Here is a 13,792-nt window from a genome sequence, read left to right as displayed (position 1 = left end):
TTCGGTTCTCCCAGCTGTGAGACATCTGGTGGTAATTCTGATGAGGCACGTCAGCCATCTTGAAAAAAACAGTTTTTATCACCTGTTCAGTATCACCTGTCTTAAATATGCTGAGTCTCAATTTGAAATGGAAATTGTCATACATGCTTATTTTTGTCATGCCTTGATTATTTTCATTTTTCACTGAGAAATCCTCCCTGGATCACTTTCAAACGGTCTGCAGTGCTGTTGTAAGGTCCCACGTGACACTGACGCTGTCTTAAACTCCTTAAGTTTCGGGTTCAGTTTAAGATTTTGGTGATCGCTTTCATGGTCAGGTTTTTTTCTAAATTTCTACAGTGATACAAAACAGTGGGGCCTCTGTGGTCAGCTGATCACTGCTCGTTCGCAGCACCTCGGTCCAGGTTAAGGACTAAGACAAATGAGGCTTTTGAGGAACTCACTCTGACTGGATTTAAGATCTGTGAACTTTGATACCTTTAAAAAAGCTTAAAGGTACAGATGTCTAATTTTTTAGGTTATTTGATAGAAAAAAACACTTTTGTAGTATTCAGACCTGCAGACTCAGGATATGATATTAATTACTCAGATGCAGCAGATTAGACACATAACCCTCCTGTTTCTGTGTGAGAGTTTATTCACTAGGTGTCAGAGTCCAACAAGTTACATCCACTTCAAAGATAGTTTCACTAACACTGGCTGACAGCCACCAGTGTCAGCTAACAACAGCTAAAAGGGGCTAATAGCAACTAACTTTGGCTAACAGCGGCTAACAGAGGCAAAACAGTAGCACTTACCGACATAAAAGTTTAGCATGAGCTCAACAACTCACCTCAGTGTTGCCGTCATTGGACAAAAGTAAGAGGCTTCACTGACTCATCGACACATATCAGACTCGTTTCACAGTAAACAGTGGACTGACAGCCTTCCACAGATAGTGACAAACCTCTGGGGCCGACACAGTCCGGAGTCACTTTGCTATCTGCGTACACTCACTACAGGTGAATGGCGAGAGTATCTCGTTTTAAGTTGATCTAATTCATTGCTAAATGCTAATTTTATTAAAAATATAGTCTGTACAAAACTGTTTACATGAAATCTACTGGCATCTACCAGTGAAACCTTTACACTCTGTTACATTAAGACCCACCTGTGCAGGCTCACTTCAATTTAGATTTATTTATTGTTGCATCTTGCAGCACTTTGGGACTTGTGTGTTTCCTTCTTTTGTTTGCTTTCTGTGTTGCCCCAGTCGCTGCTAAAATGCTTGTGTGGACATATTTGGCCTCTTTCAGTTATTTCAGGTTTAATTTTGAAGGTTGTGTCCTCATGCTGCTTTCCATTTTTTTTATTTCCTTCCCTTGTTCTTTACTGTCTGCTGTAATTATTATCTGCTTGAGTTCACCTTTCCTGGAGTATATTTAGACTGCGTCCGCGGTGCAGAAACACTTTAATATTTAGATGAATTTCCCATGCGTCATTATATCTGAGTGGACAAAGCAGAAAGGAATTCTTGCTGTGACATTAGTGAATAAATCACCTTCTTTCAGCGCTAGATTAATCTGCTGAACACACACCAAAGAGACTGATTGCTGCACACAAACACAAAAACAGCACCAGCCATTCATTTTAATCACAGCTCCATTGTTGAAGTGACGGTTTGGAAATGAAGCGCTTGTCTCCTCCTTATTATTTTCTGCATGTCTCTGAGTGGTGAAGATGTCAGAAACAGGTGATTGCACTGATCAGTATTGATTACGCCACACTATTGATTATATAAGTACCTGCTGGTTTCACAGACCGCCTGTTCCAGCAGGCACACCTTTTATTAACAGCTATGTTTGCTGCATTCATGCAATGTTTGGGTGAATGAGACTGGATGTTTTTCTGAGAGTAAAGCTGCGCAGAGTTTAAAAATCTTAATTAGCCAATTTAGTTAATCAGCTGAACCAAACAACCATTTTAAGAAAACAGCTCAGCAGCAGCAGATTCCCACTGAGGAAGAAGAGGAGACACACAGCAGAACAGAAGTTTAATAACTTTCCTTTTATCCAGCAGGCAGATACTAAGCATCCGTAAGACTCCAGCAAATAAAATGCTTCCAAGGTTTTAGACATTTTTAATAAGAAAGTGAGTAAATGTTTAAATATTTGGACTGTGTGGGTAGCTCCATGATTCTATCAGTGTGTCGGTGAGATTATATATCACTGGATGTTTTCCTCTCAGTAATGGTCACTGGGCAGCCGAGTTGCCAGCAGTTTATTAAATCTAATTTTTTTAGATGATGCTGCTGTTTGAAATGGCCTATATCTCAAAATACATCATCCAATCATAAAGCCTGATAAGCGACTACGGGTGAAATAAACTTTTGTAAACTTTAGGTGAGGACTGAAGCAGCTACCAATGAGAGTGAAGGATACCCATGATTACAGATGAAAGAATTCAGACAGTTTTTCAACTCTCAGTAATGCTGCAGTGATTATTTGACTCAGGGACCTGCAGCAGTGTTTGGGCCCAGGCACGGCTAATGACGTCAGACTTGAAGACCGGACTGGTGCAGCACACTCTTTATAACCACCCAATGTTTTCACCCAGTGACAGCCAGAAACCACTCACCAGCCACATTTTTCCCCACAACTTGTGATTCACTAGCTGTGCCCACGTCTTCATTTTAGGGTTAGTCTTAGTCTTAGTTCCTCCTACGCCGGGCGGCGCATCGGGCAGCTAGTGATCTCCATCGATGTCGGTCAGCAGCGACTGCTTCAGCTTCGTCCCAGGCAATGTCGACAGTTCTCAGATCGTCCATGAATGTTCGACGCCATGTGGTCTTTGGTCGGCCTTGCTTTCGCTTGCCAGTGCGTGGACGCCATGTCATGGCAATCTTAGCTGGGCGATGAGGGGGTAGGCGTGAAATATGGCCCGCAAAGCGGAAGCGCCTTTCTGCAACAACATCGGCTAATGGGCGGGTGCCTGCTCTTCGTAGGACCTCCTCATTTGTTATTCGGTCCCGGTAGGAAATTCTCAGGATTCGCCGCAGGCCACGTTGTTGAAGCACGTTCAGGTGTTGAATAATTGCACTTGTTGAGCGCCAGGTTTCACTAGCGTAAAGTGCAGTAGGGAAGACGATAGAGTTCAGTAGTCTGATCTTGACCCTAACATTCAGGGAGGTCGAGTTCCAAATAGGTTGGAGACGTCGCAGGACACCAGCTGCCTTCCCTACTCTGGCGTCGACATCCCGATCAGAGACCCCGTCATTCGAGATGATGCTGCCAAGATATGTAAAATTCTCCACCTCTTCAGCACGTTGTTGGTTCATCATGACAGGAATGCGGGCACGTGCAGAGCCAACTCGGAGTACCTTGGTTTTTTTGGCGCTGATTCTTAATCCAACTTTCGTCGCCTCCCTCTGCAGGGCCGCGGTCAACCTTTGGAGGTCTTCCTGAGTCGAGCCCGGCAGGGCGACGTCATCTGCGAAGTCCAAGTCAGTGAGATTACGCGCTTCGTGCCAGGGCACACCGATGCCAGCTGGGTCAACTGATCGTCGCATGATGAAGTCAATTACCAACAGGGTTTCGGGTTGACAGTGTTTTTTTAGTAGATAAAGGTGAATGGCTTGAACATGAATTGAGGAAAGCCTAGGAGGGTACTGGTGGCGGCTCCCGAGCCTATCACACCCCCCATGTACTACTGAGAAGTGAAGAAGTATCCCAGCATCCTCCTCTGCCACACCAATCTTCTCCATGTCCTCCTTGACTACATCTATGAATCTTCACTCTTTTCCTCCTGCCTGGCAGCTCCATATTCCGTGATGATTTTCTGATATTAGTTCATGTTTTATTCAGTTTGTTCTGAGACCTGGGATTCAGCCCATAAAGTCAGAAGGTTTTTTTATTGATGTCACAGAGAACCAGAGCTGCCCTCTAACCGCAGACTTCCGTAGGACCATAAGTCTCTTTCTGGCCTTCGGGAATTTCCCCACAGACATCATGACATCACGGTGGCTATGTCCATCTTCTTTATACAGTCTCTGGATTTTATCTGATGAAATGACTCAACTAAGATAAGAAAACTGAGAAAAAAAACAAATAATCTGTTAGTGACTGTTCTCGTCTGAACAGGTGACTAACAGTGTAGCGCTGCCTGAAGATGCCCAGTGTGTGTGTTATGTAAGCGCATGGATTGGAAACAGCGAGGATTGTTTTGGCTGAGATTTTGGGGCCAACATAATCCAAACAGAACGTCTAAAGCTGCCTGACTGAAAACGGTCGGTTTGTGGAAGGTCGTGAGTCCTCTGTACACCGGTGTCTGTTAAAAAAAAAAAAAAAAATTAGCATTGAATGTATTTACTTAAATATTTATGATATCTTTTAATTAAATATTAAGTACAATGTATCATTTATATTGAATTTGTTTTAAATCAATGAATTTTATCTCCATGTTTAATTCACTGACTGACATTAAAATCTGTTTTTTAGACCTTCAGCTGTTATAAGTCTTTTAATATCTCTTTACACAGGCTGTTCATGTGCACTCTAATGATTCATTCAAGGGAGAAAATTAAATAATATGAGGGCAAATTTACTAATCCGAGTGCATGAAATCCCGAGTTCCAATTTTAAAAACTAATTAGCATTATTACCTGAACTGTTTTGATTTGTTCCGCCACGCCGACCTGCATTTATGGATTTCTCTCCCGCCCACATCTTACAGACGTGTTGATTAGACTCGCTTTGATCCATAACATCTGATGTGATGAATGGACTCTGTGGAGCGTGATGGCCGGCAGACATGCAGAGAGGGAGGATTAGCTGAGCGAGTTAAATCAGGATAAATGGAGTCCCAGAGAGAGAGAGATTATTAACCTCCCAGTCAGACACACGTTGAAGGAAACAGGTAAGGTCTCCACAGCCTTTATCAGCACTTTTTATGTATGGTATGTGTATTATGGGTCAGTTATTAAAAATAGGACGCTAACTTCCTTTGAACTCTGAAAAATCACGGCTGCTTGGTGATTGCACTGAGTAGTTCCACCAACTGATCTGTCTCAGTGGTGACTGGACTGGTCTCCAGCAGCTTTTTGTGGTTTGCACATTGCTGGTTTTTACTGTAAACTGATGGGAGAGCTAACTGCCTCTGGCTCAGCTGTTACTGCTCTGAGATCAGTAACCACCTGCACTTTGTATGGACACACAGCGAGCATTAGCAGGTAAACGAGCTTCTTGCTAACATGCGTGATGTAGAGAAGATGGAGTTTTAAAAGTTGTTAATAACTCCTTTGATACATTCATTAGTTAGGAAAGCTGTGATGATGATGAAGGACGGCAGCGCTCACCATGTCCATAAAACAGGCGAGTTGAGCGGATGCAGGCTCGGATTAGCATCCGTGCGATGACTGAATCTAAAATGTTTATCCAGCTGTTTTATCAACACTCTACCTTTAATTTATGGACATTATTCTGCAGAAGAAACATTGTTACCTTTGATATTTTATGCACAATTTTCCAATATTACAGTTTTATGTGTACCGAGGTGTTTTCATCGTGTTTCCTTGCTTCTTTTACCCAGTAGATCTTTATCCATAAAGTGTTTCCTAGTGAAATTTAACATGTTAACATTCAACTGAGAATTTCTTTGGAAAAATAACTGTAATTAGTAAAAATAATAGAGTGCATTAATTCATAAGTAAAATAAAGCACCTTTTTTAAATCATGTGTATCGAAAAAAGGTGAATGTCGCCAACTTGTGGACTGTTTTGGGGACCAGAAGTTGCTGCATTTGGATCAGATGGTGGAGGACTAATTTATCAGCCTAAAGCCTGGGTTACATGTGCATTACTGCAGTAAAGTTGGAGATTTTAACATATGTATCTGCAAACACTGACTCAAGAAACTTCAGGTCTTCTTCAGTGGCTTCTTTTGTCAGTCCTGGAAGCTGGTGGTTGATGGAGGCAAAGAAATGAAAGAAAAGACTGGACTGAACCCTCAGCGCTCAAGATTTTAGTTTAAACACCAGCTCCACATTCAGCGTCAGCAACAGGATGTGGCCTGAACACGACCTGTAAAAGTGCAACGTGTGGTATTTCATTTTAATCTGACTCAGGCCAAAAATAATCATAATCTCTGTTGCTTCCTGTCCTGAGGCCAGCTTTTCTTGATTTCCCACAGTTTCTCTGTTTCTCTCTCGCTAAACTTCGCCTCATTTTTCTGCAGACTACATCAGATAAGAGATACTGAGGCTCACAAAGAAGCATGTCTTGGAGCATGCTTGATCGGTTGGCAGTCTTGCTTGCCCGGGAGATTCTCCAGGGACTGATTTGACCTGGAAAATCGAGAGTTCACATGAGCTACAAAGCCAGTGTGTTAATCTAATAGCATGTCTACTGCAGGCTTGTTCACTACTGGGCCAAATAAATGTGGCTGGGATGATGTAGTTTAATGATTTATCATCTGTTAAACGCAGGAAGGAGTGAACTCAAACTATTATGTTTTTTTTTTCATATTTAGCTTGGCTGTTTCTGCTCATTGGACCCTACTACAGCAGCTTTGCATGACTCAGCTCCGCCCATCATAGATCTGAAACAAACTTTTAAACCAAAAAAAGAAGATTTGAACAACAGGTGGGCGGGGCTTCTGTATTAGGAATACCTCCTCTCTGTCTTCAAAAACCAACAGGTGGTGTCACAGTAACTACGTTCATCTTTATACTGCCTGTGGTGTAAAGTGTGTTCACAGCCCAGCACCCACAACAAAGAAAGTGATAAGAAATCAGTAATTAAGTAACATATTTGTTACATTTTTTTAAAAAAAATGTAACAAATAATGAGTAGTAATTATTCTAAAACTGCATCAGTTGTGTCTGTTGAAAACAATTTTAAGACAAGAAAGTTGTGTAACATGTTTGCGTTTTTTAAATATTTTAATGACTATTTGAATATTTAAAAATCACGACCATCCCAACTGCAAAGCGATCGCACTCCATCGAAGTGGACCCGGGGGACAAACATGCTCGAGCACGTCAGCAGTACAACTCGGTCTGATATGACAAGTAGCATATGTGGCTAATGTTAGCTAAATTAGATATTGCTGTTCCTCTACGGTGGCCCTGAGGTGCAAAACACACACATACACACACACAAAAATTAACTGTGAATAAATTATCGTTACTGCTGAAGAAACCACAAATAACGTTTATACTGTGTATAGTCCAATAACAGGGTATGCAGCTGTTCATACATTTCATAGCAACAGTTTGATAATATTCATTTTTCTTGGATTTTTAAAATAAAAAAAAAGTTCCACGAACAGTCATGTTTGACCATCTCCTTCAGGAGGGATGCAGCGCAATCAGAAATCTAGTTTTAAACACAATTACATTTGATTCTTAATTAATTTGATATAAATGATTAATAAATTATTCATGATGATTTTTAATTATTATATTTTAATTATATAATTTTAATGTAATTCTTTAATTCCTCCCAAGAATCTTTTATTTAATAAATAAATAAATAAATAAATATATATTTTTTATTTTACATGGATAATATTAAACAGTTGGCGGACACATACTTGTGTTTGCCAGAAAGTCCAAGAAGGATGTTCAAGGGTGTTTGCTGGTAACAAAGAAGAAACCTTAATGAAAACATTCTTGTATTTTCTAAAATACTTCTGTGTTTTGGACTTCAGGGCCACTGTAATTTCCGCTTCTTGCTACAAGGGTCGCTATTCAGCAAAGGCTTTCACCATTTTTCAAAACTGTGACGATGTATTGATGTTAAAATACTACACACAGCACCTCAACATAAGCAGGAGAACGCCTACTTTCACCCACAGTCTATTTCTCACACTTTACACTGACTTTCACTTCACACACAGCGAGAACATTTGTATTTTCTTTTTGTAATCCATGTTTAATCTGCCTTTTAGTTGTCCTCTTAAAACAGAAAATAAGTTCTGCCTCTGCTTTCAGTTCCAGTGGACAAACTAGCGGCCGGGTCCACATGTGAAGGTGCAGTTCACCTCATCGTGTAGCCACGCCCCCAACCCAGTCAATCCCCTCATTCCAATGTGTGACTCAGCACTGCTCCTCCCCCAGTGAGTCCGTGTTCTCCCCCAAGTCTATTGAGGCAGACCCCGCTCTCATCTTCCCGCGTCCCGGTCCGGGACCTGGACCGGGGCCCGCGCCGGGCCCCCCGACAACAAGCCCGGCTCTGGTGCCGCTGTGGCCGGGGTAGACCTCCACGGTGCTGGAGATGGACTGGAGTGAACGGTCCCGGAAGTAGTGGAAAGCTTCCTGGTCCAGGTAGTTCTGCTCCTCACGCAGGCCCTGCTCGAAGAGCTTCCGCTTGTGTCGGAACTCGATCACAGTCTTGGTGTAGGAGTTGAGGGTGGTGACGGAGGCGGCCATGCAGCAGGTGAAGGATCCCCACGCCATGCTGAGTGGAATAAGAGAGAAGAAATCGATAAGTATGAAATATATCTTTGGAAAAATGTAATTAGAATTTTACTTGAAAGCTTGAAAGAAGAAGGCAACGGGACTTATGTAGGTCACATAGATTGGGCCTGTGGTTTTACCCTTAACCTCCAGTGACGGTAATTACCCACACCCCTTTTCAAACCGTGGGTTATGTGACGACTCACATAGTCAGGAGTGGGCCAACCATCATCTGGACCACATAGACAGAAACAACGCCCACTAGGAGTCGATAGGGACCCTCGACCTTTTGTGTCTAAAGAACCATCTTGGATGAGAGGTGAAACATCTTCACCTTCTACCAACACAAACTACCATGAACTGAATGACTGAGAACTTGCACACTTATAGATTTTTTTGCTCCTATTTAAAATAAAATAATCTTTCGATTCAGCACAAACAAACAAGGGCATCGTTTGTTCATCAAAGCTCAGTCCCCCAGCCTCCAGGTCTGCTGGGGAACACCGATGTGTTCCCAAATCGACCGCGAAATGTAATTCTGAGCTTTTCATCTTCATTCCTTCAAATGTTAGCAGGACGATGATCGATGCTCAGCTACCTCAGAGTGTGTGGTGACTCTGGAGAGCCTAATGTTGAGCAAACAGTGTGGGAAATAAATGCTCTACAGCACAACAAAACAGGCAAAGGTCTTTAAACATGCTGAGCAAGAAAACCACGAGATAAAACGAAATGACGCATAAAATCCATCACTTTTTTATCTTGGGACAACAGGAATCCATAGTGTGATGTAATTTGGATAATACACTATAAACTCAATCACTTTTCCTTCCCTTTTGTAGGATTATGTTTATAACTGAACCATTACTGTTCCTCAGAGGAAGCAGAGAAACTGTTTAAAGGCAAAACCAAGTAAACAATACGAAATTACAGCAATAAATCTTCACGTATAGCACCGCAGTGAAGCATATAACAAGTCACCGCAACGTAAAACATATAAATTACCCTCAGTCGATGACACCGTTTCTTTATTTCTTTTGTTTACTGATTACATTTCAGTTTTACACCCGATTACTGTTGGAGCTACAAGCTTATTATAGTCAACGTTTTAGTTCGTTAACATTTAATATCACAGTCTGACGAATCTTTGATATGTTTATTAAGTATAAAATGAATATTTGGCATATGTCCTCCAAACACAGTAATCATTAAAAAGACTAAAACTAACACTGAACTAATAAAAATGAGTTTGAAACCTCTGTAGAAACTAACTGAAACTAAACTGAATTTCAAACAAAATAAACAAAAACACAAACCAAGTAGAACTAAAATCTAAAAACTGTGCAGTGGTAATCCAGAGCTGTAAAATACTTTAAAGCCTTTCGGATAGTGCAGCTTTTATTTGTCCAGCACTGAATTTTCACACCAAGCACCAGACGTTTATTTTTAAACGTTTTAAAAGGACATCGCTTTACATCCAGCTAGCACCTGTCAGTCAAAAAGGCCACGCCCCCAACTTTAAGCCTCAACAATTTTGTTTTTATTTTGTGTTTGCGTGTCTGTGTTTGTTTTAAATCAGACTGTAAACATGTTTGTTTCGCTGTAGTTGGACATTTTAACATGGGAGCCTATGGGGACTTGCTCCTGCAGCCCCTGCTGGGCGCTAGAGGAACTGCAGTTTTTACTGCCTCCCTGAGTTTTGTTTCTCACCAAATCCCTCCTGAGCATGTCTGCTCCGTCAGCCACACACCGTACCTCCGCTGCCTTTTCTCAGGGGATTTTTCTTTGTCTTTAAATATGATTCAAATGAAAACCAAAGAACCAGAGGTAGATGTGGTGCGGTTATTAAAAAATATCCAAAATAATTTGGACTATAATGTCTTTAACAACATAAATGAAACAGACTTCTCTTACTGCAAAGCATAAAGAAGATCCTCACAGTAGAGGCGTAACAGGGGTTACGCTCAGTCCTGATGAGTTCGTCTGAACGTGACACAGAGGTTGTTTCCCCGTGAAAAAACACTCGGCCTTTTCTGTGTCTTCAGCACAAACTGTTCTAAAAGCACAGAGCTAGAAAACCTGCCAGCGACCTGCCAGCAGATGAAGAGCTGCTTTGTTTGTGTTTTTTTCCGTCTTCATATTAAGAGTTTTCTCTTATTTCTGTAACACCGCTCGTGCTAAAATCAAATTAAGGTTATTGCTTTCAGTGGAGCTTTAAGCAGAAAGTTTGAGTGCACATCAAGCGTCCGTCGTCATCGTTTCATTCATCCTGAAGGAGCGTTTTGGCCTTCTGTTCCAGCAGAGGTTAATCCTCCTTTCCACTTTAACGATCCTGAATGGCTCCCTCGTGGTGGTAAATGGAGGCTTTCGCTTAAATGACTAACACTGAAAATCTTTCTATTAACAGGAGCAGGTGTTCTCGTTCCAGGTGTTTCCCTCCTTCTGTCCTGCTTTACTCGTGTTTGGATGAAATCCATGTTTGTGCTTCTTTATTTCTGCTCATCTGTATCACTTATGCACCTCTTTATAAGGCACAGTCGCTTCTTCTCTCTGTTCAAAAAAGGACTTTGTTGGAACTCAGCAGCTGCAGCTCAGCTTTCAGCAGAGAGCAAAGACAATTATTAACAGCAGCTCCCTGCGTACCTGCAGACCACCTGCTGACAGGCTGCTGCACACCTCCACCAACAGTCATTACAACGAGGTATTTGGAGACGTGATGCGTCTGTCTGTGAACATCTATGTGTCATTTTGTTGAATTCTTACATAAATATGGACTCTGTGGCCTGTCAGACACATTCCATTCTTCATATCAAATATTTGGCAGCCATAACATGAAGAACTTTAACATCTTTGACAGACATTAAACATTATTATGGACACAGGTTTAAGGTTGGGGTGAAGCTAGTTAGGGGTTAATGTGTGTGGGGGGCTGTGGACTGACCAGAAGGACCATCCATAGTCCCAGCTGTGAGGCCTCCAGTCTTCAGGACCCAGACTGACTGTGATCTGGAACACCTGGGTGTACATCATGTGGGCCACCATACCCAGAAGACCTGCAGCGCACGCACGCACGCACGCACGCACGCACGCACGCACGCACGCACGCACGCACACACACACACACGTGAACAAATTCATTATGGAAACCATTAAAAAGGGCTTTTAAGACACAAACTGATCAAAACATAATATTGGAGCCAAATTTACACACCGTACAGCACAGTCAGTGCCCCTGTGCAGCCATGGTAGCCTGATACTGTTGTTTAACTATAATATGAAACTGATCTGCATGTGCTGTAACAACCCCCTCTGAGCAGGCTCTTGGTGACAGTGGGGAGGAAAAACTCCCTTTGAGCAGGAAGACTGCGTTCAGGCGGATCTGGTTCTGTGAAGCCGCTGAGACTGATTCCGGTGAAATGTGGAGACCTTAATTTTTAATGACTGAATCTCAGTCTGTAAACACATTTCAACATTAAATGTAATCTGATTACAATCAGTAGTTACATTTTAGTTCAGTTTTAGAGTCTCAAAGTCATTTCAGCCTCTTCTTCACTCAGATACTCATCTCTGAGGTTCAGCTGTGACAGACATTTTTTCATCCCTGTGATTGATTACAACACGACCAATGATTGATCACTGATCAGTGTGTTACGTGTCTAAAGCTTTACAGGAGCAGGAGAACGACTGTGTGTCAGCTGCATCACTGCCCACAGAGTCAGACAAATGAACACTACAGACTTTATTCTAAGCTGATAATAAACCTGTGACATAAGCGCCGTCTCCGTCCTTCCATACTGGGGACTAAATGATCATAAAAGTGCTCTTGTTAAGGACAAAAAATAACAATCTAATGTCCAGTGTTTGACTTTAATGTTCAGGAACTTTATAAATGACGAAATGAAACCGAGGGTCAGACAAGCGCTTCTCATTTATCCATCAGTAAATCAAGTAACAGCACGATTTATTCTAAGGCCTTTTCTGGGGGGGCTAATTGAGTTTTTAAAAACTTTTCTGGACGCATAAACACATTTAAGCATCACCATTAGACAAAATGTCTTTAACACATTAAATATTCCTGTTTTAATGAGTCCTCTTTAGTCCCAGGTCAGTTCAAACCCTGTGAGGACGGCATTAGTGTGTTTTCTTGCTCTTACATAACAACAGAAACCCTCAGCATGAGACAGTCTGCCACCATAATTACCACAAAGCAAAAACAACAGTAAATCACTGCAGCCCAGCAGTAATGAATCAGAACACATGTAATGATCATAATTAGTCATTATACAGAATCAATTGAATCAATGAGCGCGCTCTGAAACATCCAATCAATTACAGAGAGCGACACAATCAGTCAGCAGAATTGCAACAAAGTCAAAACGCCGCGGCGCAAACGAGTCGATGTGACATTAACGAAGGCGTTATACATCACAATCACGTGTGTGTGTGTGTGTGTGTGTGTGTGTGTGTGTGTGTGTGTGTGTGTGGGTGTGGGGGTGGGGGGGGGGGGTCCTTTATGCTCCATATTCATCAGCTTTAAGACACCCACCATTACTTTTTATTTATTTATTAGTGAATCAAAGCTGTTACTACTCCATATTTGTATTCCTGAACTCTACTGGAGCAGATTTGCACGAGTCACAGTTTAAATTTTCAGCTTCCTCTGATTGGCTGGCCCTTGTATACGAAGAAGGTTGAAGAAGAAGGTTGGCTGGGTGGGAGGGGAAAGGCGGAGCCTGGTAAAACAGGTGGGAGTCCTCATCAGGTGGCTGGGTTCAGGCCAACCGCTATAGGTGGCATCCAATCAGGACGCCGCCTGGGTGCTCTCAGACAGCGAGTAGGCCTTTGGGTAGAGCCACAACTTGCTGGTGAGATTATGTATTGCATTTAGCACGAAGAAGTAAGTGGAAAACCTCTGTGGCTGTAAAAAGTCTGAGGCAAAATGACCCTGGCTTCTTTTCTCTGTGACCTCTGTTGCTTATTTTAGGTCAAACTGAACAAATCATCAAGTGTCTTTTGTAAATGATCAGAGCTACTGATGTGTGATTGACAGCTCCACAGACAGATCCGGCCCTCGCTGGCTACGCCTGGTTTTTGGAGTACGTGAGCAGAGGGAAGGCCTGGATTTTTATCTCTGCTGTGTAATAGTTTTCAAAATGTCAATTACCTTTCCCTGGTGGAGAATGAGCATGAGGTTTTTACATAATTCAGAGCAGAAGTGTCACTTGTGATATGAAGTGATTAAGGGAGCGTGCTTCAGAGGTTTGCTGCATAAATGCTGTAAAATGTGCCGCTGTCCTCTGAGAGGAGCAGAGTGACGGACGCATCGCCAACTTCTTGTGTAAGAGGTTTAGCGTAAATTGGG

At 42.1% G+C, this 13,792-nt stretch overlaps 1 protein-coding gene across 2 annotated transcripts in view; it reads right to left on the bottom strand.

Annotated features, from left to right (window-relative positions):
* Positions 1-7,283: 7,283 nt before the first annotated feature.
* gsg1l (gsg1-like) overlaps positions 7,284-13,792 on the bottom strand; it is a 32,694-nt gene continuing 26,185 nt past the window's right edge. For both annotated transcript variants that reach the window (XM_040042048.1, XM_040042041.1), the window contains 2 exons: positions 11,372-11,483; positions 7,284-8,434 (listed from right to left, as the gene is read on the bottom strand). In XM_040042048.1, coding sequence (XP_039897982.1) covers positions 8,074-8,434; positions 11,372-11,483 — 473 coding nt within the window. In that variant the 3' untranslated portion in view covers positions 7,284-8,073. The remainder of the gene's footprint in view (positions 8,435-11,371; positions 11,484-13,792) is intronic.

Source organism: Simochromis diagramma, unplaced genomic scaffold (genome assembly GCF_900408965.1).
Source record: "Simochromis diagramma unplaced genomic scaffold, fSimDia1.1 OVJJ01000321.1, whole genome shotgun sequence".
Lineage (NCBI taxonomy): Eukaryota > Metazoa > Chordata > Actinopteri > Cichliformes > Cichlidae > Simochromis > Simochromis diagramma.
The sequence above is the reverse complement of the archived record's forward strand: the minus strand, read 5'-3'. Positions and strand labels throughout refer to the sequence as shown.